At 45.2% G+C, this 27530-nt stretch overlaps 1 protein-coding gene across 3 annotated transcripts in view; it reads right to left on the bottom strand.

Moving 5' to 3' along the window:
- Nucleotides 1-224: 224 nt before the first annotated feature.
- Nucleotides 225-27530, bottom strand: part of CCDC62 (coiled-coil domain containing 62) — a 49452-nt gene continuing 22146 nt past the window's right edge. The window contains exons 7-12 of one of the 3 annotated variants that reach the window (XM_054441856.2): nucleotides 27018-27106; nucleotides 26218-26273; nucleotides 22605-23330; nucleotides 17873-18017; nucleotides 10252-10401; nucleotides 225-318 (exon numbers count right to left, since the gene is read on the bottom strand). In XM_054441856.2, coding sequence (XP_054297831.1) covers nucleotides 265-318; nucleotides 10252-10401; nucleotides 17873-18017; nucleotides 22605-23330; nucleotides 26218-26273; nucleotides 27018-27106 — 1220 coding nt within the window. In that variant the 3' untranslated portion in view covers nucleotides 225-264. Of the gene's footprint in view, nucleotides 319-10251; nucleotides 10402-17872; nucleotides 18018-22604; nucleotides 23331-26217; nucleotides 26334-27017; nucleotides 27107-27530 lie in introns of all 3 variants that reach the window. The other 2 variants (XM_054441855.2, XM_063647148.1) reach the window with 2 other exon arrangements.

The raw sequence follows: 27530 nt of genomic DNA, 5'->3' as shown, positions 1-27530 counted from the left end.
CTTCCCAGGCTGGAGTGCAGGAGAACTTTTTGATCTGCATTTATTTGCAAGTAATTGACATTTTACTCTGATTAAATTTAGAAGTATGCATAAATCGGTCGAGCAAAAGAGAAAGTATTACAAGTCAAACAAATGCATGGCCTTGACTCAACGTTATCGATGTTCCCAAGTTACTTATTAAATATTAATTGAGATATAAGGTGAGATAAGCAAAGGTGACTTACTCGTGATCACGATGAATACTGAAGTTGCCTTTTGTTTCCTTCAATAACTGACAAAGGTATTTTTTTGAGCTGACTCTTCTGGGACCTCTGACTTCTGGAAAACAACTCCCAGATTAGTATCCAGGATAGAGAAACTAGAAAATTCTTAAGAAGACTAAACACAAATATAGCAGGAATGCCTTTAAAAGACGTTAGATGAGGCTGGGCGCGGTGGCTCATGCCTATAATCCCAGCGCTTTGGGAGGTCAGGGCGGGCGGATCACTTGAGATCAGGAATTCAAGAGCAGCCTGGCCAGTATGGTGAAACCTCATCTCTACCAAAAATACAAAAATGAGCTGGGCATGGTGGCGCCCACCTGTAATTCCAGCTGCTTGGGAAGCTGAGGTGGGAGAATTGCTTGAACCCAGGAGGTGGAGGTTGCAGTAAGCCAAGATCATGCCACTGCACTCCAGCCTGGGGGACAGAGTGAGACCCTGCCTCAAAAAAAAAAAAAAAAAAAAGAAAAAAAGATATTAGATGAAGAGATATCTGCACTCCACTCCATCTTCACTGCAGCCAAGATGCAGAAGCAACATAAGTGCCTGTCAGCAGATGAGTGGATCAGGAAAACGTAGCATATACGCACAATGGAATAATATTTAGCCATAAAAACAAACAAAATTCTGTCATTTGCAACAGCGTCGATGAACCTGGAGGACATTAGGCTACGTGAAAGAAGCCAGGCACAGAAAGACAAATACTGCCTGATCTCACTTACACGTGAAATCTAAAAAATGGGGAACTCAATGGCGTGAACCCGGGAAGCAGAGCTTGCGGTGAGCCGAGATCCCACCACTGCACTCTAGCCTGGGCGACAGAGCGAGACTCCATCTCAAAAAATAAAAAAAAAATGTGAAACTCATAGAAGCAGAGAGCAGAATAGTGATTACCAGGAGCCTGGGGAGGGAGTGGATGGGGAAAGGGGAGCTACTGGTCAAAGGTAGAAAGTTTCGATTAGACAGGAGGGAAAAGTTTTAGTGATCTACTTACTGCATAGCACCACGACTATGGTTCATAATAATGCACTGGCCGGGCGCGGTGGCTCACGCCTGTAATCCCAGCACTTTGGGAGGCCGAGGCAGGCGGATCACAAGGTCAAGAGCTCGAGACCATCCTGGACAACATGGTGAAACCCTGTCTCTACTAAAAATACCAAAATTAGCTGGGCGTGGTGGCACGCGCCTGTAGTCCCAGCAACTTGGGAGGCTGAAAGGAAGGAGAATCGCTTGAACCTGGTAGGTGGAGGTTGCAGTGAGCCAAGATCACGCCACTGCACTCCAGCCTGGTGACAGAGTGACACTCTGTCTCAGAAAAAAAAAAAAGATAAATAAATAATGTAGTGTGTGTGTGTGTGTGTGTGTTTAAATTTATAGAGACAGGGTATCCCATTGTTGCCCATTTCTGGCTTCATGTGATCCTCCCGCCTCAGCCTCCCAAAGGGCTAGGATTACAGGTGTGAGCCATTGTGCCCAGCCAATAATAATGTATGATATATTTCAAAATTGTTAAATGAATAGGTTCTAAATCTTTCCACTACAAAGACATGATAAGTATGTGAGGTGATAGATACACAGCTGGTTTAATCATTCTACTATGTTATATACATATTATAACATTGCACTATACACTATAAATATATACAATCATTATTTGTCAATTTAAAAAAGACCTTAGTGGCTGTGCGCAGTGGCTCACACCTGCAATCCCAGCACTTTGGGAGGCTGAGGTGGGAGGATCTCTTGAGCCCAGGAGTTTGAGACCAGCCTAGGCAACACAGGGAGACAAAAAATATACTTAGAAAAAATTAGCCAGGTGTGGTGACGCACACCCGTAGTCCCAGATATTCAGGAGGCTGAAGTGGGAGGACCGCTGGAGCCTGGAAGTTTGAGGCAGAAGTGAGCCATGATCGTGCCATTGCACTCTAGCCTGAGCGACAGAGTGAGACCCTGTCTCAGAAAATAATAAATAAATAAGACCTTAGGGAATGAATAAAATATAATGAAGTGACTGCATACAATTGCCATCCATCCATCCAACAAAGGCTTCTTGACTTCCCATTCATGTGTGGGGTCCCCTTTGTCTCTAATCTGGAAGGACTTCTCTGTCTGCTTTACCGTGTGTGTTACAGCTAAACGCTGGCCATCAGCTAATGCCCAGATATGACTGGCTCATTGTCAGTCCTAACACAGGCACCGATCCAGTGATCTCTAAGTGAGCCCTGTTGAAAACAATGGTCAGTAGTTAAGCATCAGCAACTCTAAGTGCTGCGGTGCCTCGTTAGCCTTCTTAGGTGTCTGGGTGGGGAAAAGAGGAAGGAGGGGAGTGGAGAGGTGAGGGGGAGGAACGAAGGGGAGATGATGTCTGAAAGACCCCGGTGCATTCCGTGGTGACCCCTGGCTTGTAGGTGAGCCCACCTCCTCACCTCCTCCTGCCTGTGTGGCCTGCATTCCAGCCACGCTGGGATCCCTCACGGTTCCTCAGGGGCACCCAGGGGTGCTTCCAGGCCTCTGTGCTTTTACTCATGCTGCTTCCTCTCTATGCAAATTGCCCATGTATTTTACCATCTGATTTTTTTTTTTTTTTTTTGAGACAGAGTCTCGCTCTGTTGCCCAGGCTGGAGTGCAGTGGTGCGATCTCGGCTCACTGCAACCTCCGCCACCTGGGTTCAAGCAATTCTACCGCCTCAGCCTCTCGAGTAGCTGGGATTACAGACACGCCACCATGCCCAGGTAATTTTTGTATTTTTAGTAGAGAGGGGGTTTTACCATGTTGGATGGGCTGGTCTGGAACTCCTGCCCTCAGGTGATCTGCCTGCCTGGGCCTCCCAAAGTGCTGGGATTACAGGCGTGAACCACTGTGCCTTGCTACCATGCTATGTATTTTCTCTTATTCGTTTAAAAACTTCATTCTAAAAGGGATCTGCAGGCTTTATCAGCCTGCCACGAGAAAGGCCAAGAGCCCCAACAGGTAACACCAACCATCTCAAGCCAGCAATAAGGACGGCCAGGCCCACGCAGCAGGCACAACTCCAAGCTCAGTTTATGGTAGGGTCCGCTCCTCACCCCTACGCTCGAGGCAAGGAGGAAGCCCGCCATGAGGCAATGTGCTCAGCTGTGTGCTTCCTCTTACTCTCGCTCCTTTCTTCTCCTTTGTCTATTTTTAAATTATTGGAGTTTTTCTTGAATAGTTTAAAAATCAAAATAATAAAAACAGGTATAAACTGAGAAGTCCCGCTTCTGCCTCATCCCTCATGCCTCCTATTGGTAAAATTTATATCATCTTTCCACTGTGTCTTTGTGCAAATATATATTCTTATTTCCATCCTCTTTCTTTTCTTCTTCTTTTTTTTTTTTTTGAGACAGGATCTTGCTGTATCGCTCAGGCTGAAATACAGTTGCTCAATCACAGCTCACTGCAGCCTCAGATTCCTGGGCTCAAGCGATCCTCCCGTCCCAGCCTCCCGAGTGCCTGGGACTACAAGTGTGCACCACCATGCCCCACTAATGTTTTTAAAAACCTTTTTTTGTAGAGACAGGGCCTAGCTATGTTGCCCAGGCTGGTCTCGAACTCCTGGGCTCAAGCAATCCTCCCGCCTTGGCCTCCCAAAGTGGTGGGATTACAGATGTGAGCCACTGCTCCTGGCCATCTCCTTATGTATGTGGAATGCCATATGAACCTTCAGTATCTTGCATGTTTCTCACTTAGCAATATATCTGGAAATATTTCCACATCCTAGAGCACCTCATTCTGTTCTATGGCTGCTCAGAACTCCACCGTGTTGGTGGACCACAGCTTATTCCCTCGGTTCCCTTTTGCTGGACACTGGGTGGCCTCCTACCATTTGCTATTGTAAAGCAATGCTGCAAAGAAACATGTGTGCCTATGCCATTTCATACACATGCAGAAGTATCCGTGGGAGAGATTCCCAAAGTGACACTGCATCGTCAAAGCGTCAGTTCTTCAGTGATTTTTAGAAAACACTGCCAATTTCCCCACCAGGAGGACTGAATCATTTCATGCTCCCTGGCAACGTGGGAGAGTGCCTGTCTCACAGCAAGGCTCTGAATTGCGACCCTTGTCTGTAGCGACAGATGGCAAAGCCCTGGAGAAGCACACACGCTGCTCAGAACTTTACCCTGCTTCCTTATTGCAGAAATTAAGAATTTTTAAACAAAATTATTTGCTTTTTTGGTACCTAGCTGTACTCAGTACAAAGGCATGGAGGGAGGAGTTTGTAAAGCATGTTGCCAGGTAAATCCCTTTTATTTAAATTCTGTCTTCCCAATATCTCTAGAATCAGTTAATGCACCAGAAAATGTATGATATCTGGAGCCAACAGTTTTTCCAATTAAATGATTTTCTGATTCTAGCTGTACTTTGTTGACCAAAGAGATTCGGTCATTTTTCCCTTCCTGTAAAATGTAAGGTTGGAATTAGATATCTCTTCTGGTTCTTTCTAGCTCAAACACTCTCAAAAAAATATATTTTTTGAGACAGGGTCTTGCTCTGTTGCCCAGGCTGGAGTGCAATGGTGTGATCATGGCTCACTGTAGCCTCGAACTCCTGGGCTCAAAGTCATGATCCTCCTACCTCAGCCTCCTGAGTAGCTGGAACTATAGGCGTGAGCCACTACACTTGGCTAATTTTTATTTTTTAGCAATGGGGTCTCACTATCTTGCCCAGGCTGGTCTCGAACTCCCAGGCTCAAGCAATGCTCCTATGCGGTCCTCCCAAAGAGCTAGGATTACAGGTGTGAGTCACTGTGCCCAGCTAATTTTATTATATTTTTCTTAGATAGTATCCCACTCTATGGCCCAAGGTGGAGTGCAGTGGTGTGATCATAGCTCACTGTAGCCTTGACCTCATGCTCAAGCGATCCTCCCGCCTCAACCTCCCAAGTACTCAGGACTACAGTCATAGGTCACCACGTCCAGCTAATTTTTTTTTTTTTTTTGAGACAGAATCTCGCTATGTCACCCAGGCTGGAGTGCAGTGGCGCGATCTTGGCTCACTGCAAGCTCCACCTCCTGGGTTCACGCCATTCTCCTGCCTCAGCCTTCCAAGTAGCCAGGACTACAGGCGCCCACCACCACACCCGGCTAATTTTTTTGTATTTTTAGTGGAGACGGGGTTTCACCGTGTTAGACAGGATGGTCTCGATCCCCTGACCTCGTGATCCGCCCACCTCGGCCTCCCAAAGTGGTCGGATTACAGGCGTGAGCCACCGCGCCCGGCTATATCCAGCTAATTTTTGAATTTTTGTAGAGACAAAGTCTTGGTATGTTGCCCCAGCAGAACTTGAACTCCTGCCCTCAAGTGATCCTCCCACCTCAGCCTCCCAAAGTGCTGGGATTATAGGTGTGAGCCACTGCACCTGGCCAGCTTTGTCTTTTTTCTGCATGTTCCTGTCAGTTCCATTCAAGGTAGGCCCTGAGACCCCCTGTGGCAGATGTTGGGTGCTGCAGCTAGGGTGCCAAGGTGGAGAAGGGTCCTGAGGCGCTCACAGTGAGCAGGAGTCATGGACACAGTCACCTGTTGGCTACCTGACGTGCACTCTGATGGAGGCAGATACACACACACACGCATGCATGCACACACACACACATGCAGGCACACACACGCAGAGCTACGCTAGCAGGACAAAAATGAGGGAGTGATTGATTATATCTCAGGAATTTGACATAAAACCCTAACGAAGAGGTTGAGAGAACAACCTGAAGCCACGAGGACAGAGACATCTGTTGCTATAATGCTTGTTTGGAAAATGTGAATTTGGGCCGGGCATAGCGGCTCACGCCTGTAATCCCAGCACATTGGGAGGCCAAGTTGGGAGGATCACTTGAGGTCAGGAGTTTGAGACCAGCCTGGCCAACATGGTGAAACTCTGTATACTAAAAATACAAAAAATTAACCAGGCATGGTGGCTCACACCTGTAATCCCAGCTACTCAGGAGGCTGAGGCAGGAGAATCGCTTGAACCCGGGAAGTGGAGGAAAGAGTGAAACTCCATCTCAAAAATAAAATAAAAATAAAAAAATAGACCAGGCATGGTGGCTCATGCCTGTAATCCCAGCACTTTGCGAGTCCAAGGCGGGTGGATCACAAGGTCAGGAGATCGAGACCATCCTGGCTAGCATGGTGAAACCCTATCTCTACTAAAAAAAAAAAAAAAAAAAAAAAAAAAAAAAAAAAAAAAATTAGCCAGGCGTGGTGGCAGGCGCCTGTAGTCCCAGCTACTTGGGAGGCCGAGGCAGGAGAACAGTGTGAACCCGGGAGGTGGAGCTTGCAGTGAGCCAAGATCGTACCACTGCACTCCAGCCTGGGTGACAGAGCAAGACTCTGTCTCAAAACAATAAATAAATAAATAAATAAAATTAAAAAATAAAAATAAACTGGCATGTAATCTTTATTCCATCAAAGTTCATGGATCCCATGAATTCTATTCAACAAATTCTGATTAAAATTATCTGTCCAACAAATCCACAGAGACAGAAAGTAGATTGTGATAACCAGTGGCTGTGGATGTGGGGTCTCCTTTTGGGGTGATTAAAATATTCTAGAATTAGATAGGGGTAGTGGCTGCATGATTTTATGAATATGATTTAAAAATACCACCGAACTGTACACTTTAGAAGGGTGAACTGTATGTAAATAATAAAATGTGAATTCTGTCTCTCTCTCTTTTTGATATAGGGTCTCACTCTGTCACCCAGGCTGGAGTGCAGTGGCAAGATTATGGCTCACCACAGTCTTGACCTCCCAGGATCAAGTGATCCTCCCACCTCAGCCTCCTGAGTAGCTGGGACTACTGGTGCATGGCAGTGTGTCCAGCTAATTAAAAAAAAAATTTATTTTGTAGAGGTGGAGTCTCCCAATGTTGCCCAGAGTGGTCTCAAACTCCTTGGCTCAAGTGATCCATCTGCTTTGGCCTCCCAAAGTGCTGGGATTACAGGTATTAGCCACCATGGCTGGCCTATATCTCAATTTAAAAAATGTATTTTAAAGAAATAGCTGCCAAAGAATGACCAGAAAAGTCATAAAGGTTCTCCCCAGACACAGGGGAAGAAGCAGCCTCACTGCATACATTTAAAGGGATAGCTAAGCACCAAAATAGTTTTGTCATTAAAAACCTTCCTCTGCCCCAATATAAATGCAATGCTTCACTAATGCCTCAGAGACAGCTTGTGAAGAAGAAACCTTCCTAGGAAACACCAGAGTCCATCACGGTTTCCACTTTGAAAAGCTTATATGGCACTCATGGTATACTTTGAAAAATTTCTATTTTTGGATCCTGTTCTGCTTTAAGGTAATCTCTGCAACTACCTGTTTAGGCTCATGGCAATGACCATCTTGATTCTAAAATGATTAATGTTCTAGTTTTGGATCTACTCACGGCACATAGAAAACTGCTCCAGGGAACTCTGAATCTAACAAAATACCAATCTGAAGAAGGACTAAGCAAGAAATGCCATCAGAGAGCATTTCGTGAAATAAGGCAAAGATGTCTGCTCCCCTCCTTCTATTCAACACTCATTTGGAGGTCCTAGCCAGAGCAGTAAGGGAAGAAAATGAAATAAGGCATAAATATTGGAAAAAGGAATAAAACTGTCTCTATTCATGAATGATATGATTTTGTAGAAAATCCTAAGGACTCTACAAAAAAACTACTAGAATAGGCTGGGTGTGGTGGCTGATGTCTGTAATCCCAGCATTTTGGGAGGCTGAGGCGGGCGGATCACAAGGTCAGGAGATGGAGACCATCCTGGCTAACATGGTGAAACCCCGTCTCTACCAAAAAATGCAAAAAATTAGCCGGGTGTGGTGGCAGGCGCCTGTAGTTCCAGCTACTCGGGAGGCTGAGGCAGGAGAATGGCGTGAACCTGGGAGGCGGAGCTTTCAGTGAGCTGAGATCACACCACTGGCACCAAGGCCTGGGCGACAGAGCGGGACTCCGTCTCAAAAAAGAAAAAAAAAAAAAAAAAACCTGTTAAGTTGGACGTAATCAAAATTTTAAATTTCGCTTTTTAAAAGACACTGTTAAGAAAAGCCAGGCCAGGCGCAGTGGCTCACACCTGTAATCCCAGCACTTTGGGAGGCTGAGGCAGGAGGATTGCTTGAGCCCAGGAGTTTGAGACCAGCCTGGGCAACATTGTGGGACCGTGTCTCTACAAAAAATAAAAACATCAGCTGGGTGTGGTTTCGTGTACGTGTAATTCCAGCTACTCAGGCTGAGGTGGGAAGATCACTTGAGCCTGGGAGTTGGAGGTTCAAGTTGGCCCTGCATTCCAGCCTGGGTGACAGAGCAAGACTGTCTCTGAAAAATAAATAAATAAGCTGAGCACGGTGGCTCATGCTGATAGTCCCAACACTTTGGGAGGCTGAGGCAGGAGGATTACTTGAGGCCAGGAGTTCAATCAGCCTGGGAAACATAGTGGGCATGGTAGTGCATGCCTGTGGTCCCAGCTACTTGGGAGACTGAGGTGGGAGGATCGCTTGAGCCCAGGAATTTGAGGCCGCAGTGAGCTGTGATCATGCCTGCGAATAGCTACTGCACTCCAGCCTGGACAACAGAGGAAGATGCCATCTCAAAAATAAATAAATCAATAAAATTAAAATTAGGCCGGGCAGGGTGGCTCATGCCTGTAATCCCAGCACTTTGGGAGGCCGAGGCAGGTGGATCACTTGAGGTCAAGAGTTCGAGACCAGCCTGGTCAACATGGTGAAACTCCGTCTCTACTAAAAATACAAAAATTAGCGAGGCATGGTGGCGGGTGCCTGTAATCTCAGCTACTTGGGAGGCTGAGACAGGAGAATCGCTTGAACCCAGGAGGCGGAGATTGCAGTGAGCTGAGATCGTGCCATTGCGCCCCAGCCTGGGCAACAAGAGCGAAACTCAGTCTCAAAAAAAAAAAAAAAAATTAAAATTAAAAGTCCATATCTGTTAGAGAGACATCATGATCATGAAATATTTATGAGTGACATGATATGATGCTGAGATTCGCTCTAAAATGCTTCCAAAGAAAACGTGTATGGATGGGGTAAGATAAAATTGATGGTGGTCAAAGGTGAGTTACCGTGCCATTCTTTCCACTTCAGTGCATATTTGAAATTTTCTTTCTTTTTTGTTTTTCGAGGTGGAGCTTTGCTCATTGCCCAGGCTGGAGTGCAATGGCACGATCTCGGCTCACCACAACCTCCACCTCCGGGGTTCAAGCGATTCTCCTGCCTCAGCCTCCCAAGTAGCTGGGATTACAGGCATGCGCCACTATGTCCGGCTAATTTTGTATTTTTAGTAGAGACGGGGTTTCTCCATGTTGGTCAGGCTGGTCTCAAACTCCTGACCTCAGGTAATCCACCCGCCTCGGCCTCCCAAAGTGCTGGTATTACAGGCATGAGCCACCACGCCCAGCCTTTAAACTTTCTATAATAAAATTTGGTTTTTAAAACATTTCCGGCTGGGTGTGGTGGCTCACGCCTGTAATCCTAGCACTTTGGGAGGCCAAGGTGGGTGGATCACTGGAGATCAGGAGTTTGAGACCAGCCTGGCCAACATGGTGAAACCTTGTCTCTACTAAAAATACAACAATTAGCCGGGCATGGTGGAGTATGCCTTTAGTCCCAGTTACTTGGGAGGCTGAGGCAAGAGAATCACTTGAACCCAGGAGGTGGAGGTTGCAATGAGGTGAGATCGTGCCACTGCACCTCAGCCTGGGCGACAAGAGCAAAACTCTGTATCCCCCACCAAGAAAAAAATCCCCAAGAATTTATCTTCATATGCCCCAGATCATTAGAAAGAGGAAGTTTGGGTCCAGTGACATCTGAGTGTAACTTTTTCCTCCTTAAAACAAGCATGTTCCCTTTCCTCCCTAGAGATACAGAAACTCTCCCTCTAACAGAAAGGCCACCCTGCCGGTGATATTTGCACACTGGTGTTCAGTGGTGTGTTCAGATGTGACAAATATAGTCAAGAGAAAATGAAATGCATACATTTGTGGCACTGTCAGTGAGATTCTCATGGCTGATGGGCAGCAGCGTGCTCAGCTCCAGGTCCGTCACCATCTGACGAGATTCTGCCAGCAAACGCTGGAGCTTGCTGGTGGGCGAGAAATCATCCTGGGAGGGTAACACAATTGAAGCCTACAGGAAATTAAGAGGCACCTTTAAATGCTTAGGTTTACAAACACAAATGCTAACTACCTAGGAATATTGTTTTCTTTTTTTTTCTTTCTCTTGCTCTGTCGCCCAGGCTGAAGTGCAGTGGCATAATCACAACTGACTGCCTCAAGCTCCTGGGCTCAAGTGATCCTCCTGCCTCAGCCTCCTGAAAAGCTGGGACCATGGGTGTGTGCAACCACACCCAGCTATTTTTTTTTTTTTTTTGGTAGAGGTGGGATCTCACTATGTTGCCCAGGCTGGTCTTGAACTCCTGGCCTCAAGTTATCCTCCTGCCTTGGCCTCCCAAAGTGCTGGGGTTATAGGCGTGAGCCACTACACCTGATCACCTGTGAATATTTCGTTGTCTTTAGGGGTTACAAAGCAAAGCAGGACATCAAATAGTAGAATAAGAATAACTAAATTAATTCCTTTTCTTTCTTTCTTTCTTTTTTTTTTTTTTTTTTTTTTTGAGACGGAGTCTCACTCTGTTGCCTAGGCTGGAGTGCAGTGGCATGATCTCGGCTCACTGCCAGCTCCACCTCCTGGGTTCATGCCATTCTCCTGCCTCAGCCTCCTGAGTAGCTGGGACTACAGGCGCCCACCACCATGCCTGGCTAATTTTTTTTTGTATTTTTTAGTGGAGACAGGGTTTCACCGTGTTAGACAGAATGGTCTCGATCTCCTGACCTCGTGATCTGCCTGCCTCAGCCTCCCAAAGTGCTGGGATTACAGGCGTGAGCCACCGTGCCCGGCCTCTTTTTTTTTTTTTTTTGGAGACAGAGTTTTGGTCTTGTTGCCTAGGCTGGAGTGCAATAGCGCGACCTCAGCTCACTGCAACCTCCACCTCCCGGGTTCAAGTGATTCTCCTGCCTCAGCCTCCCAAGTAGATGGGGTTACAGTTGCCTGCCACCACGTCCGGCTAATTTTGTATTTTTAGTAGAGACGGGGTTTCACCATGTTGACCAGACTGGTCTTGAACTCCTGACCTCCAGTGATCCACCCACCTCGAACTCCCAAAGTGGTAGGATTACAGGCATGAGCCACTGCACCCAGCCCTTTTTATTTCTTAGAACCTACTCAGTTAAATAATTTGACTTAAACAGAACTTACTACAGCTAATGAAGCAACACCCATGTGATAAAAGAATCCTAGGCATTGGTTAACTCTCCTCAACCAACTTGTCAAGGCTGTATTTAGCATGTCAAAATACTGGCAAAATAAGACAACATTAAAGGCTTATAAGCCTTGAAAAATATGTGGGTATGTGCCTTCATTTATTCCTATTAAATTTCAACTTTGGGATCTGAAGTTTAGCATGAAAATGAGTCACTGCCAACTGCTCTTAAAGGGGCCTAGACTGAATTTTTTTTTTTTTTTGAGATGGAGTCTCACTCTGTCGCCAGGCTGGAGTGCAGTGGCGCAATCTTGGCTCACTGCAACCTCCAGCTCCCGAGTTCAAGCAATTCTCCTGCCTTTCAGCCTCCCGAGTAGCTGGGACTACAGGCATGTGTCACCACGCCCAGCTAATTTTTGTATTTTTAGTAGAGACGGGGTTTCACCATGTTGGCCAGGATGGTCTCGATCTCCTGATCTCAAGATCTGCCCGCCTCAACCTCCCAAAGTACTGGGATTATAGGCATGAGCCACCGCACCCAGCCCTGATTTTTTTTTTTTTTTTTTGAGATGGAGCCTTGCTCTGTCGCCAGGCCAGAGTGCAGTGGTGTGATCTCGGCAGGTTCAAGCGAATCGCTTGGATTCCCCTGCCTCAGCCTCCCGAGTAGCTGGGATACAGGCACGTGCCATCAAGCCTGGCTAATTTTTTGTATTTTAGTAGAGACGGGGTTTCACCATGTTGGCCAGGATGGTCTCGATCTCCCGACCTTAGGTGATCCCCCTGCCTTGGCCTCCAAAAGTGCTGGGAGTACAGGCGTGAGCCACCATCTGATTTTTTTTTTTTTTAAGAAAACTTAATTTCAGGCGGGCGCGGTGGCTCACACCTGTAATCCCAGCACTTAGGGAGGCTGAGGAGGGCAGATCACCTGAGGTCGGGAGTTTGAGACCAGCCTGACCAACATAGAAAAACGCCGTCTCTACTAAAAATACAAAATTAGACGGGCATGGTGGCACATGCCTGTAATCCCAGCTACTAGGGAGGCTGAAGCAGGAGAATCGCTTGTACCTGGGAGGCGGAGGTTGTGGTGAGCCGAGATCATGCCATTGCACTCCAGCCTGGGCAGCAAGAGTGAAATTCTGTCTCAAAAAAAAAAAAAAACAAAAAAACTTAATTTCTTTTTAAAATTTTTTTATTATTATTATTATACTTTAAGTTCTAGGGTACATGTCACAATGTGCAGGTTTGTTACATATGTATACATGTGCCATGTTGGTGTGCTGCACCCATTAACTCGTCATTTACATTAGCTATATCTCCTAATGCTATCCCTCCCCCCTCCCCCCACCCCACAACAGGCCCCGGTGTGTGATGTCCCCCTTCCTGTGTCCAAGTGTTCTCATTGTTCAATTCCCACCTATGAGTGAGAACATGCGATGTTTGGTTTTTTGTCCTTGTGATAGTTTGCTGAGAATGATGGTTTCCAGCTTCATCCATGTCCCTACAAAGGACATGAACTCATCATTTTTCATGGCCGCATAGTATTCCATGGTGTATATGTGCCACATTTTCTTAATCTAGTCTATCATTGTTGGACATTTGGGTTGGTTCCAGGTCTTTGCTATTGTGAATAGTGCCACAATAAACATACGTGTGCATGTGTCTTTATAGCAGCATGATTTATAATCCTTTGGGTATATACCCAGTAATGGGATGGCTGGGTCAAATGATATTTCTAGTTCTAGATGCTTGAGGAATCGCCACACTGTCTTCCACAATGGTTGAACCAGTTTACAGTCCCACCAACAGTGTAAAAGTGTTCCTATTTCTCCACATCCTCTCTAGCACCTGTTGTTCCCTGACTTTTTAATGATTGCCATTCTAACTGGTGTGAGATGATATCTCATTGTGGTTTTGATTTGCATTTCTCTGATGGCCAGTGATGATGAGCATTTTTTCATGTGTCTGGTGGCTGCATAAATGTCTGCTTTTGAGAAGTGTTTGTTCATATCCTTTGCCCACTTTTTGATGGGGTTGTTTGTTTTTTTCTTGTAAATTTGTTTGTGTTCTTTGTAGATTCCGGATATTAGCCCTTTGTCAGATGAGTAGATTGCAAAAATTTTTTCCCGTTCTGTAGGTTGCCTGTTCACTCTGATGGTAGTTTCTTTTGCTGTGCAGAAGCTCTTTAGTTTAATTAGATCCCATTTATCAGTTTTGGCTTTTGTCGCCATTGCTTTTGGTGTTTTCGACATGAAGTCCTTGCCCATGCCTATGTCCTGAATGGTATTGCCTAGGTTTTCTTCTAGGGTTTTTATGGTTTTAGGTCTAACATTTAAGTCTTTAATCCATCTTGAATTAATTTTTGTATAAGGTGTAAGGAAGGGATCCAGTTTCAGCTTTCTACATATGGCTAGCTGGTTTTCCCAGCACCATTTGTTAAATAGGGAATCCTTTCCCCATTTCTTATTTTTGTCAGGTTTGTCAAAGATCAGGTAATTGTAGATGTGTGGTATTATTTCTGAGGGCTCTGTTCTGTTCCATTGGGCTATATCTCTGTTTTGGTACCAGTACCATGCTGTTTTGGTTACTGTAGCCTTGTAGTATAGTTTGAAGTCAGGTAGTGTGATGCCTCCAGCTTTGTTCTTTTGGCTTAGGATTGACTTGGCAATGCGGGCTCTTTTTTGGTTCCATATGAACTTTAAAGTAGTTTTTTCCAATTCTGTGAAGAAAGTCACTGGCACCTGGCCATAGCCAGAAGGTGTTTCACCATGTTGACCAGGCTGATCTTGAACTTCTGACCTCAGGCGATCCACCAGCCTCAGCCTCCCAAAGTGCTGGGATTACAGGCATGAGCCACCACGCCCAGTCTATTATTATTTTTTAAGACAGGGTCTGGCTCTGTCGCCCAGGCTGAAGTGCAATGGCACAATCTCAGTTTGCTGCAGCCTCCACCTCCCAGGCTCAAGCGATTCTTCCATGTTAACCTCTTGATTGGCTGGGACCACAGGCACAAGCTACAACACCTGGCTAATTTTTGTATTTTTAGTAGAGATGGGGTTTCACCATGTTGGCCAGGCTGGTCTTCAACTGCTGACCTCAGGTGATCTGCCCGCCTCAGCCTCCCAAGGTGCTGGGATTACAGGCAAGAGCCACCACGTCCAGCCTGATAAGTGTTTTATTAGCATAGTGCAGAGAGGAGGTAAATCTGGAGAAGTAATTAAAGAAGGGATATTCTACACAGACATAAAGAATAGTGTCTCTTTGGGATTGAATAACTGGCTAGAACTTCTCTATCAGTTGAAAACAAAGCTATAAATATGGTGGTTTCGCATGTGAAAAGATGCACAACATTGTTAGTCATTAGGGGAATGCAAGTTAAAACCACATTGAGATACCTCTTCATACCTATTAGAATGTCTGGAATTTAAAAATTGACCATAGCAAGTATTGACTGGAATCTGGAGCAGCTGGGACTGTCATACACTGATAGTGGGAATGTAACTGGTATAACCACTTTGGAAAACATCTGACAGTTCCTTAAAATGTTAAATATACCCCAGCACTTTGGGAGGCTGAGGCAGGAGGATTGCTTGAGGTCAGGAGTTTGAGACCACCCTGGGCAACATAACAAGACCCCATCTCCACAACAAATGTAAAAATGAGCTGGGCATAATGGTGCATGCCTTTGGGAGGCTGCAGTGGGAGGATTACTTGAGCCCAGGAGTTTGAGACTGCAGTAAGCCAGGATTGCGTCACTGCACTCCAGCTTGGGCGACAGAGTAAGACCCTGTCTCTAAAAAAAGAAAAAAAAAGGCCGGGCGTGGTGGCTCACGCCTGTAATCCCAGCACTTTGGGAGGCTGAGGCGGGTGGATCACGAGGTCAGGAGATCGAGACCATCCTGGCTAAAACGGTGAAACCCCGTCTCTACTAAAAATACAAAAAATTAGCCGGGCGTAGTGGCGGGCGCCTGTAGTCCCAGCTACTTGGGAGGCTGAGGCAGGAGAATGGCGTGAATCCGGGAGGCAGAGCTTGCAGTGAGCCGAGATCCCGCCACTGCACTCTGGCCTGGGCGACAGAGCAAGACTCCGTCTCCAAAAAAAAAAAAAAAAAGGTTAAATATACACCTACCATATGACCTAGCTAGCATTCCATTCCTAGATAAACAAAACAAAAAATGTGTCTATACAAAGACTTATTACACATGAATATGCAAGCAGCTTTATTTGTATTACCCAGCACACCAGAAACAACCCAAATGTCCATTGACAAGTGAATGGTTAAATCACTGCGGTAATAGCTTGGTGCAAAAGTAATTGCGGTTTTTGCCATTACTTTTTTTTTTGGGGGGGGGATTGAATCTCGCTCTGTCACCCAGGCTGGAGTCCAGTAGCACGATCTTGGCTCACTGCAATCCCCGCCTCCCGGGTTTAAGCAATTCTCCTGCCTCAGCCTCTCGAGTAGCTGGGATTACAGGCACACACCAGCACACCAGGCTAATTTTTGTATTTTTATTAGACAGGGGGTTTCACCATGCTGGCCAGGCTGGTCTCGAACGCCTGACCTCAAGTGATCCACCTGCCTCGGCCTCCCAAAGTGTTGGGATTACTTTTAATGGCCTGCCATTACTTTTAATGACAAAGACCATACTTACTTTTGCACCAACCTAATATATCCACACGAATAAGATACTTGTCAGCAACAAAAAGGAATTATTTATACACACAGTCACATAGGTTAATCTCAAAATAATTACACTGAGTGAAAGAAACAAGAGGGACACAAAAGTTTGAAAGCATTTATATAAAATTCTAGAAAATGCAAACTAATCTGTGTTACAGAAGACAGATTAGTGAGTGGTTGTCTGGGAATAGGGAGGGACGCACAGGGCAGAGGAAGAATTCCAAAGGGGTTTGGGTGTAATGAATGTGTCACTATTAGTCTGTCACATACAGACTAATGTGTGGTAAATGGGATTTCTTTATATAAGAAAATGTCTGGCCAGTTACAGTGCCTCATGCCTGTAATCCCATTAGTGGGATGAAGGTTTCAATTTGCCACCCTGGTATCTTGGTAAATCATAGATGTTAGATGTTTCCCTTTTTTGTTTTTTTTGAGACAGAGTCTCGCTCTGTTGCCAGGCTAGAGTGCAATGGCGCAATCTTGGCTCACTGCAAACTCCACCTCCTGGTTTCAAGCGATTCTCCCGCCTCAGCCTCCCAAGTAGCTGAGATCACAGGCACCCGCCACTATACCCGGCTAATTTTTGTATTTTAGTAGAGATGGGGTTTCACCATGTTGGTCAGGCTGGTCTCGAACTCCTGACCTCAGGTTATCTGCCCACCCCGGCCTTCCAAAGTGCTGGGATTATAGGCGTGAGCCACTGTGCCCGGCAATGTTTTCCTCTTTCATGTTTTTAAAATTTTATTGAAACAAAAAATAGAGGCAGGGTCTTGCTATGTTGCCCATGCTGATCCTGAATTCCTGGGCTTAAGCAATTCTGTCACCTTGGCCCCCCAGAGCGTTGGGATTACAGGCATGAGGCACTGTACCTGGCCACACATTTTCTCATATAATGAATCCCATTTACCACACATTAGTCTATATGCACGTCTCTGCAGATAGAGAAATCTGTAAGCAAGCCCACCAACATGTCACCTGGGTCTCTCTAGACACTGCCAGGGGTTGTGTATTTGGAGGAAGGGGCAGCTGAGACCAGGCAGTTAGGTGATATCTACATTTCTGTATTGTTCTTGTGGTTTGTTTTTCTTTTTCTTCCTTTTTTTTTTTACAACCAACATATATCAACTTGCCAAAAAAAAAAAAAATATACAATTTTTCTCGAAAGAAAAAAAAGTAGTCCCAGCACAGTGATTCACACTTATAATCCCAGCACACTTTGGGAGGCCAAGGCAAGAAGATCACTTGAGCCCAAGTGTTCAAGACAAGACTAGGCAACAAATTGAGACCCTGTCGCTACAAAAAAATGAGAAAATTAGCTGGGCGTGGTGGTGTGTGCCTGTAGTTGCAGCTACTTGGGAGGCTGAGGCAGGAGGATCGCTTGAGCCCAGGAGGTTGAGGCTGCAGTGAGCCATGATTGCACCACTGCACTACAGCCTGGATGACTGAGTACCCTGTCTCAAAGAAACAGAACAAAACACAAAATAACAAAATAAATAAAAGGATTGTCTTAAAAGCATCTTAAAATCCTAGAATTAAAAAAAAAAACAACGGAGGAATAGCCAAAATAAGCAAGCTAACAGTGGTTGCTAGAGAAGCATTAAAAGCCTGTTGGTGAGAGGCCTGGCTTGAGTAAGCTGGGGATTTCTAAGCAAAATACGAACCTTTTCATTGAATGCTGGTGCATCTTTGTAGATTAACAAACTCTTAGGTGAGTTCTTTTTATCGGAAGAGGACTCTGTCTCATCTTCTCTCAAGGCAGATTTTGAAGAACCCAAAGAGTGGGAATCTTGGATGGCAATTAGCTCACTAAGAATAAGAAAACCCAACAAAAACAAATATCTTAAAACAATATCATACACAGATCACTCTTAAAAGTATCTTAAAAGGACAAATAAGTGTTTTTGTTATTGAAGCAGCTCAAGTTTGAGTAGAACATTATAGATTGGAATAGAATATTATAAGTTAATGCATACCTTTTGCAAATAAGAATTAAAACAAGGCTGGGCATGGTAGCTCACGCCTATAATCCCAGCACTTTGGGAGGCTGATCTGGGTGGACCACAGGGTCAGGAGATCAGGACCGTCCTGGCCAACATGGTGAAACCCCATCTCTACTAAAAACACAAAAATTAGCAGGGTGTGGCCAGGCACGGTGGCTCACACCTGTAATCCCAGCACTTTGGGAGGCCAAGGCAGGCGGATCAGGAGGTCAGGAGATCGAGACCATCCTAACACGGTGAAACCCCGTCTCTACTAAAAATACAAAAAATTAGCTGGGTGTAGTGGCAGGTGCCTGTAGTCCCAGCTACTCGGAAGGCTGAGGCAGGAGAATGGCGTGAACCCAGGAGGCAGAGCGTGCAGTGAGCCAAGATCGCACCACTGCACTCCAGCCTGGGTGATAGAGCGAGACTCCGCCTCAAAAAAAAAAAAAAAAAATGAGCTAGGTGTGGTGGCACGTGCCTGTAATCCCAGCTACTCAGGAGGCTGAGGCACGAGAATTGCTTGAACCCAGGAGGCGGAGGTTGCAGAGAGCCGAGATTGCGCCACTGCATTCCAGCCTGGCAACGGAGCAAGACTGTCTCAAAAAAAAAAAAATAATAATAATAATTAAAACAAAATTATTAGGTAAAGATAACTATAGAATAAAGAATGTTCTCCCTAAAAATACAATGAAATGAAGGTTCTAGAGATAGGATCATCTAAAAGGGAGGCAAAAATTAAAACAGACTAATTCTCAAAAAAAAAAAAGAAAAAAAAAAAGCCGGCCGGGTGCAGTGACTCATGCCTGTAATCCCCATACTTTGGGAGGCCGAGGAGGGCGGATCACCTGAGGTCAGGAGTTTGAGACCAGCCTGGCCAACATGGTAAAACTCCATCTCTACTAAAAATACAAAAATCAGCCAGGCATGGTGGCACGCGCCTGTAATCTCAGCTACTCTGGAGGTTGAGGCAGGAGAATAGCTTGAACCCGGGAGGCAGAGGTTGCAGTGAGCCGAGATCGTGCCATTGCACTCCAGGCTGGGTGACAAGAGGGAAACTTCATCCCAAAAAAAAAAAAAAAATGGAACCAAGTGCAGTGACTCGTGCCTGTAGTCTCAGCTACCTGGGAGGCTGAGGTGGGATCACTTGAGCCCAGGAGTTAGAGGCTGCAGTGAGCTATGATTATACCACTGCACTCCAGCCTGGGTGACAGCGAGACCCTATCTCTAAAAAGAGAAAAAAAACCCAACATGGAATAAGGTTATACTTGTGAACATTTTAGGTTTTCAGTTTGTGAGATTGATTTTTGTTAATGGCTTTGTTTATTTATTTTTGTTATTATTAGAGATGGGCCATCCTGTTGCCCAGAATGGCCTTCAACTCCTAAACTCAAGAGATCCTCCTTGCTTTGGCCTCCCAAAGTAGTGGGATTACAGGCATGAGCCACCTCACCTGACCAATGACCTTTTTTTTTGAGACCGAGTCCCATTCTGTTGCCCAGGCTGGAGTGCAGTGGCATAATCTTGGGTCATTGCAACCTCTGCCTCCTGGGTTCAAGCGATTCTTGTGCCTCAGCCTCCTGAGTAGCTGGGACTACAGGCGTGCACCACCACGTCTGGCTCATTTTTGTATTTTTAGTAGAGATAGGGTTTCACCATGTTGGCCAGGCTGGTCTTGACCTCCTGACCTCAGGTGATCCGCCTGAGTTTGACAGCAAAAGCTGTTCTGGAACAGACCAGAGGCACTAGAACTGCTTCCTTCCCTGTAACCTACAATGAAGTGAGAACAGGCTGCCCCCGGTTTCTCCCTGCACGGGTAAACCTCTGTTTGTCAAATGGAATGCTGGCACAAATGTGAACATTTTAGTTAGATAATAAAGTAGGTAAGCAAGTTCTTATAATCTATGGAAAAACAGAAAAACATAATTATCTTTCTACTTAATCACATATTTGTCATGTGATATCTTGGCATCCGTCTCTGCTGGCAGAACAGGCAATCACTTCAATCATTTTAAGTCGGTGAGGTCAAAAGGGCCTTGAAAGAAACTCTGAATGTAAATCTGAACTTATTTCATACATTAAATTTAATCCTCTATGCTCTTAAAACTATCTGACATAATAAGCTTGTCCCTTAATATATGAGTGTCCTTGTTCAGTAGTGAAAAATAGGCATTGTGTCCTGATACTTGCAATTATCCAAAGATCTTTAAAGACCAAATATGAATAGATGACATTTAGCATGACGACCGACTTTTTAAAATAATTTGCAACTGGCAGAATGACTATCTGCATGACCTTTAAACAATTCAAGTCTCTAAAAGGGCCAAAGGAAATAAATAAACAAAATACAATTAAAGAGCCAAAGGAAACTCCAAATAATTAAGCACTAGAAATAAACTTTAATCATAAAGTCCTATAAAAGACAATGTAATGATTAAAATACGCCTCTCAATATAGAAACTTCATCCTTTCTGTAATTTAAGATTAAAGAGCTATGCTTTATTTAAAAATAGCAGACATTATTATGACGCCACTCACACACAAAATTCAGCTATTCCAACAATAAGACAAGCCTGAATAAGGCAGCATATGCCTTATTCTCTTAAATTTTCTTCTCTTAAAAAAAACCAATAACTTACCAGCTTGTTAAATACAAGGATCCTCTTTCCTGAATGATTTTCAAAAATTAAGAAAGTTTGGGTAATGTAAAGTCTCAAACAGATATGAAATGAATGAACACAAAGGCAGGCACAGTTGGATATGTAAATAGACTAAGTGACCCTAGATAAGAGCTGAGAGATGCTGGACGTGGTGGCTCACACTGGTAATCCCCACAGGTGAAAAGATTGCTTAAGCCCAGGAGTTCGAGACCAGCCTGGGCAATATCGTATCACCTCATCTCAATTTTTTAAAAAAGAGCCATGACAAATGTTTTTGAAATAGAGTCTCACTTTGTTGCCCAGGCTGGAGTGCAGTGGCACAATCATAGCTCACTGCAGTTTCAAACTCCTGAGTTCAAGTGATCCTCCCACCTCAGCCTCCCAAGTAGCTTGGACTACACGTGTTTGCCACCCATGCCCAGCAAATTAAAAAAATTTTTTTGTAGAGATGGAGCCTCACTATGTTACCCAGGCTAGTCTCAAATTCCTGGACTCAAGTGGTCCTTCTGCCTCAGCCTCCCAAGTACTGGGACTACAGGTGTACACCACCATGCCCAGCTAACTTAAAAACAATTTTTTAAAAATGTGTAGAGGCCAAGTATGGTGGCTCATGCCTGTAATCACAGCAATTTGGGAGGCCAAGGTGGGTGGATCACTTGAAGTCAGGAGTTCAAGACAAGCCTGGCCAATATGGTGAGACCCCATCTTTACAAAAAATACAAAAATTAGCTGGGCATGGTGGTGTACACCTTTAATCCCAGCTACTTGGGAGGCTGAGGCAGGAGAATGGCTTGAACCCAGGAGGTGGAGGTTTCAGTGAGCCGAGATTGCACCACTGCACTCCAGCCTGGGCGACAAAGCTAGTCTACATCTCCAAAAAAAAAAAAAAAAAAAAAGCGTAGAGATAGGGTCTCACTATATTGCCCATGCTGGTCTCAAACTCCTGGCCTCATGTGACTCTCCTGCCGTGGCCTCCCAAAGTGCTAGAATTACAGGCATGAGCCACCACAATGCACCAAGAGACTTTTTTTTTTGAGATGGAGTCTTGCTCTGTCGCCCAGGCTGGAGTGCAGTGGCGCGATCTCGGCTCACTGCAAGCTCTGCCTCCCGGGTTCACGCCATTCTCCTGCCTCAGCCTCCTGAGTAGCTGGGACTACAGGCGCCCACCATCACGCCCAGCTAATTTTTTGTATTTTTTAGTAGAGACGGGGTTTCACCGTGTTAGCCAGGGTGGTCTCGATCTCCTGACCTCATGATCCATCCACCTCGGCCTCCCAAAGTGCTGGGATTACAGGCATGAGCCACCGTGCCTGGCCTAAGAGACATTTTTATATGGGGTCTAGGTAATGCCATCTGGACCAGAAATGGTTGGCTTGTCAGTTCAGAATGGCTTCTGGGGTGAGGAATGCTCTAGGGTGGCATTCCACTCTGTGCAGCGATCCACCCGTTTGCTTTTTAATAAAACATATTTGCCCAAGTCGTAACAACTGGTTTTGTTTTTAAACAAAACCTTTGCCTCAGAAGCCGTCCTCAGTATAAATGCATCCCTAAAATCTAATAGAGCCTCTATAATTAAAGACTCAACAGTCCAAGCTGTGATGAAAAGAGGGAACCATTGGTCCTAAGGAAGATTTCTGTTAGCAAACACGGCTTCTGGATTAATAGTAGGTATGGCGTGGCTTCCGTCACCCTTTGTATTTCTAAATACTGGCATGTATGCTCTGTGGGTGTTTACAGATGTGAATGTTACTCACCTTGCCGGGGAGTCATGTTGTGTCCCACGGATGCTTTCTGAACAGGTGCACCCAGATTTGAGGCGGACAATTCTCTGCATTTTGGAAGGCTTGAAAATACTCATCCACTCCACGTCGGACATGTGGCCTGGGGCTTCAATTATGAAGTTACTCGGGTGGCAGCACTTGGAGTCACACATGCCACTTTTGCCCAGACAGGCTTCATTTCTCTGGCAGCATGAGATTTCGGACCTTTCCATCTGATCTTGACATTCTACATCCAGCTTTTCTGGATGTTTTGAACTTGGACAGTTGGTCAGGCCCAGGTAAACACTGACATCGTGCCACTGCTTCTCATCAGATAAAGTGGGTGTTTCTGAGGGTTGTTTTCCTTCGTTCTGAACCCCAGTGTCATGACATTTTGGTGATTTTGCATGGATCTTGCACAATGTAATTTTGTTTTCGGGTTCAATCTGGGTTTTTCCTCCCAGAGACCAAGATTTGCGTTTCTCTACTAAGTCTTTGGTAAATATGGATGACAGCGTAATTACACTTTTCTCCCCAAACACAGTATTGATCTGTTGTTTCTTCTCTTTGCATTCATCACAAGAGCTCTTGTCTGACCTATTTTGCTGAACCAACATGGCTTCAAATTTCTGGTCCTTAAACAGTGATTTCTGATTTTTTTCCCTCTTAATATCGACTTTTGGGTGGTTATTTTCAAGGTCTGATAAACACATGTCTCTGCTATGGTGGCATTAGAAAAAAAATGGAGGTTATAAGATATACTTGATGCTATCATTCTAAACATTTCACCCAAAACTCAGTAGAGCTAAATCCCAATGAGACTCATTTGTCTGAACCTCAGAGCCCAATTCCAGCCTGACCTTCTCCAGGAAGCCTTTCTGACCACCAAGCCCACATTCCCTTTTCCATCATCACCTCTTATTGCACTTACTGTCTACATGAGAAAAAAAGAATACTACAGAAATGTGACAAAACCTTTTCGTAAATCTTCCTTTAAAATTTTTCATGTCACTTGTATTCAGGTATTCTAATCGGCATCATTCTGATATCTTAGGAAATACAACTCTCTCTTTCCATAATGCTATAAACTATTTTATGCTTAAAAAAATTTTTTTTTGAGGCGGGGCACAGTGGCTCACACCTGTAATCCCAGCACTTTGGGAGGCTGAGGCGGGTGGATCACCTGAGGTCGGGAGTTCGAGACCAGCCTGACCAACATGGAGAAACCCCGTCTACTAAATATACAAAAGTTAGCCGGGCGTGGTGGCGCATGCCTGTATTCCCAGCTACTTGGGAGGCTGAGGCAAGAGAATTGCTTGAACCTGGGAGGCGGAGGTCGCAGTGAGCCGAGATCGTGCCATTGCACTCCAGCCTCGGTGACAAGAGCGAAACTCCATCTCAAAAAAAAAAAAATTTTTTTTTTTGATAGAGACAGGGTCTTGCTATGTTGCCTAGGCTGCTCTTGAACTCCTGGCCTCAAGCAATCCTCCTGCCTTAGCTTCTGAAAGCACTGCGATTACAGGTGTGAACCATGGCACCCAGCCCATTTTAAGGAATAACCTCAACTCATCTAGTACCTCCTAGAGGCAATAGGTCAAAAAGGAGAAAGACAGCCTTGGCAACACGACAAAATCCCATATCTACAAAAAAAAAAAAGTAGCTGGGCATGGTGGCGCACGCCTGTGGGCCCAGTTACTTACTTGGAAGGCTGAGGTGAGAGGATCGCTTGAACCCAGGAGGTGGAGGTTGCAGTGAGCTGAGGTTGCACCACTGCGTGCCAGCCTGGGCAACACAGCAAGACTCCATCTCAAAAAAAGGAAAAGGAGAAAGAGCCAGTATGTTAGGGGCTTCTGCCTACAAGAGAACTCTGAGTTAGTCTGGTGTCTGGTGGCAGTGGCAGCAGCTAGGATCCAGAGCCACAGGCCACAACCCCCCTCAGAGGGCCCCAAAGGAAAGTGAAGCAAGTGCAGCGGAAAGCAGGGCGGTCCCAGCCACACGCCACACGCCTGGGGTGATCCCTGCAGTGCTGCAGCTACTAAGCCCTGCTGCTCTCAACTCCATTCTCCCAGGGAAAGTCACTGCTGCAACCCAGTCCAGCCTCCATGGTTCCAACCAGCCATGGGGAGCTTCCCTAATCTCTTTCCCTTTCAAAGACTTCTTGTAACATTTCGGCTTAGAAAAGTAGACTAAGTTGAGCTGTGGTACAGTTATATGCATGTTAAATTAAACCACACTTTATATGTTTATATTTTAATTTTACAGAAACCAATTTAATTCCCACACTGCTTGTTGTGGGGAAGGGAAGATGTTTCCTATTAATGAGGCAAGCAGGAAAATCCAGTTAAGGGCACAGATCACCCTCGGTGGAGTGGGGCTCCTACTCAGCAATCAATGCATTCCTTGGCATTACTTCTTTTGGGCGAGTGCCATGCCCTATATACCTACATGTGCCCAAGTCCTAGCCTAGTGTCCAAACACTGAATGCTGGATGGACGGATGGATGGATGAACGAATGATTCATCTCTGTAGTGTCTACTCTAGCTCAAAGCCTTCTACACAACAGAAGGGAAAATCAGGTTAAATAAATTTACTTCTATTCAGTGGCTAAATCAGGATCATGACTAAAATTCTTAGATCGGGTCTTCCTGCAACTGAGGATTATGACAATCATTATTAGCTCACACATATTTATTTTATTTATTTATTATTTATTTATTTATTTATTTTTCATACGGAGTCTCACTCTGTCACCCAGGCTGAAGTGCAGTGGCGTGATCTCAGCTCACTGCAACCTCTGCCTCCCGGGTTCCAGCAATCCTCCTGCCTCAGCCTGCCGAATAGCTGGGACTACAGGTGCCTGCCACCATGCCTGGCTAATTTTTTTGTATTTTTAGTACAGATGGGGCTTCACTGTGTTAGCCAGGATGGTCTCGATCTCCTGACCTCGTGATCTACCTGCCTCGGCCTCCCAAAGTGCTGGGATTACAGGCATGAGCCACCGCGCCAGGCCTATTTATTTATTTTTTGAGACGGAGTTTGGCTCTTGTCACACAGGCTGGAGTGCAATGGCGCGATCTCGGCTCACTGAAACCTCCACCTCTGGGGTTCAAGTGATTCTCCTGCGTCAGCCTCCCAAGTAACTGGGATTACTTGTGCCCGCAACCACGCCCAGCTAATTTTTATATTTTTATTTATTTATTTATTTTGAAACAGAATCTTGCTCTGTTACCAGGCTGGAGTGCAGTGGCATGATCTCGGCTCACTGCAACCTCCACCTCCCAGGTTCAAGCGATTCTCCTGCCTCAGCCTTGCGAGTAGCTGGGACTACAGGCATAAGCCACTATGCCTGGCTAATGTTTGTATTTTTAGTAGAGATGGGGTTTCACCATGTTGGCCAGGCTGGTCTCGAACTCCTGACCTCAGGTGACCCACCTGCCTTGGCCTCTCAAAGTGCTGGGATTACAGGTGTGAGGCACCGTGCCCAGCCACATTTATTTCCTACCATATGGGGAATAGCAGTCAGTACTGGCCAACAGTAAGTGCACAGTAAATACTGACTGATGGACTATAATACAAGATCATATTAATTGCATCTTGCTAAGATTACCTGGAGTCCAGGGCCTTTGATTCCTCCATCTTTGAGTCATACATCTGTATTAATTCCTGAGAATTTTCCACATTGAAATTAAGAAACTGCAGATCACTCTGCTGTTTCACATAAATCTGTCATAGATATTGACAAATCAACATGAAATGTAATAACAAAACTAAACTGAACCAACAATTTGGCAGCTTCCCTGAAACAGTTCACAAATCCTAAAACAGGTCAGATAGTTACTAGAGAAATATGCTAAATATGTCTGCTTTTAATTTTCCTTTGTTAGCACTACGATTTGCTAGGATAGCTGGGCTCCCAACCTTTGATCACCACAAGCAAGACCTATTTGCTGTACTAAACATGATATACAGGCTGGGTGTGCTGGCTCACGCCTGTAATCCCAGCACTTTGGGAGGCTGAGGTGGGCGGGTCATGAGGTCAGGAGTTCGAGACCAGCCTGGCCAACACAGTAAAACCCTGTCTCTACTAAAAATACAAAAAATTGGCTGGGCGTGGTGGTGGGCACATATAATCCCAGCTACTTGGGAGGCTGAGGCAGGAGGATCGCTTGTAACTGGGAGGTGGAGGTTGCAGTGAGCGGAGATCAGGCCATTGCACCCCAGCCCAGTTGACAGCGCAAGACTCTGTCTCAAAAAATAATAATAATAAAAATAAATAAACATGATATACAACTAATGTAGTTAGGATTCCAAACCACCAATTAAAATCAACGGGCATACATTTTTCCTAATTCGCTATTTGTTTACAAACATTTCTTTTGTGATAGAGAAGGATGATTGAGGACATACCTGTCTCAGATTGTGCAGTTCTGAATTTGTGCGTTCTTGCTTTGACTTTGCAATATTAAGCAATTCATCTTTCCTCTTTTCTCTCTCTACTATTTAAGAACAAGTATTATTAACATTTTTCAACAGCTGTATCAACACAAACCTCTCCATTTCCAACAATTTAATGCTCAGCTAACATTTTTGTTGTTGTTGTTCCTGAACTTAAAAATAGCAGAATGGGCTGAACGAAGTGGCTGACACCTATAATTGCAGCACTTTGGGAGGCCGAGGTGGGTAGACCACTTGGGGTCAAGAGTTCGAGACTGGCCTGGCCAACATGGTGAAACCCCATTTCTACTAAAAATACAAATTTAGCCGGGTGTGGTGGTGCATGCCTGTGGTCCCAGCTACTTGAGAGGCTGAGGCAGGAAAATCATTTGAACCTGGGAGGTGGAGGTTGCAGTGAGCAGAGATTGCGCCACTGCACTCTAGCCTGGATGACAGAGTGAGGACTTTGTCTCAAAAAAAAAAAAA

This window comes from Pongo pygmaeus, chromosome 10 (assembly GCF_028885625.2).
Source record: "Pongo pygmaeus isolate AG05252 chromosome 10, NHGRI_mPonPyg2-v2.0_pri, whole genome shotgun sequence".
NCBI classification, from domain to species: domain Eukaryota; kingdom Metazoa; phylum Chordata; class Mammalia; order Primates; family Hominidae; genus Pongo; species Pongo pygmaeus.
Note: the sequence above shows the minus strand (reverse complement) of the source record. Positions and strands in the feature narration are given on the sequence as shown.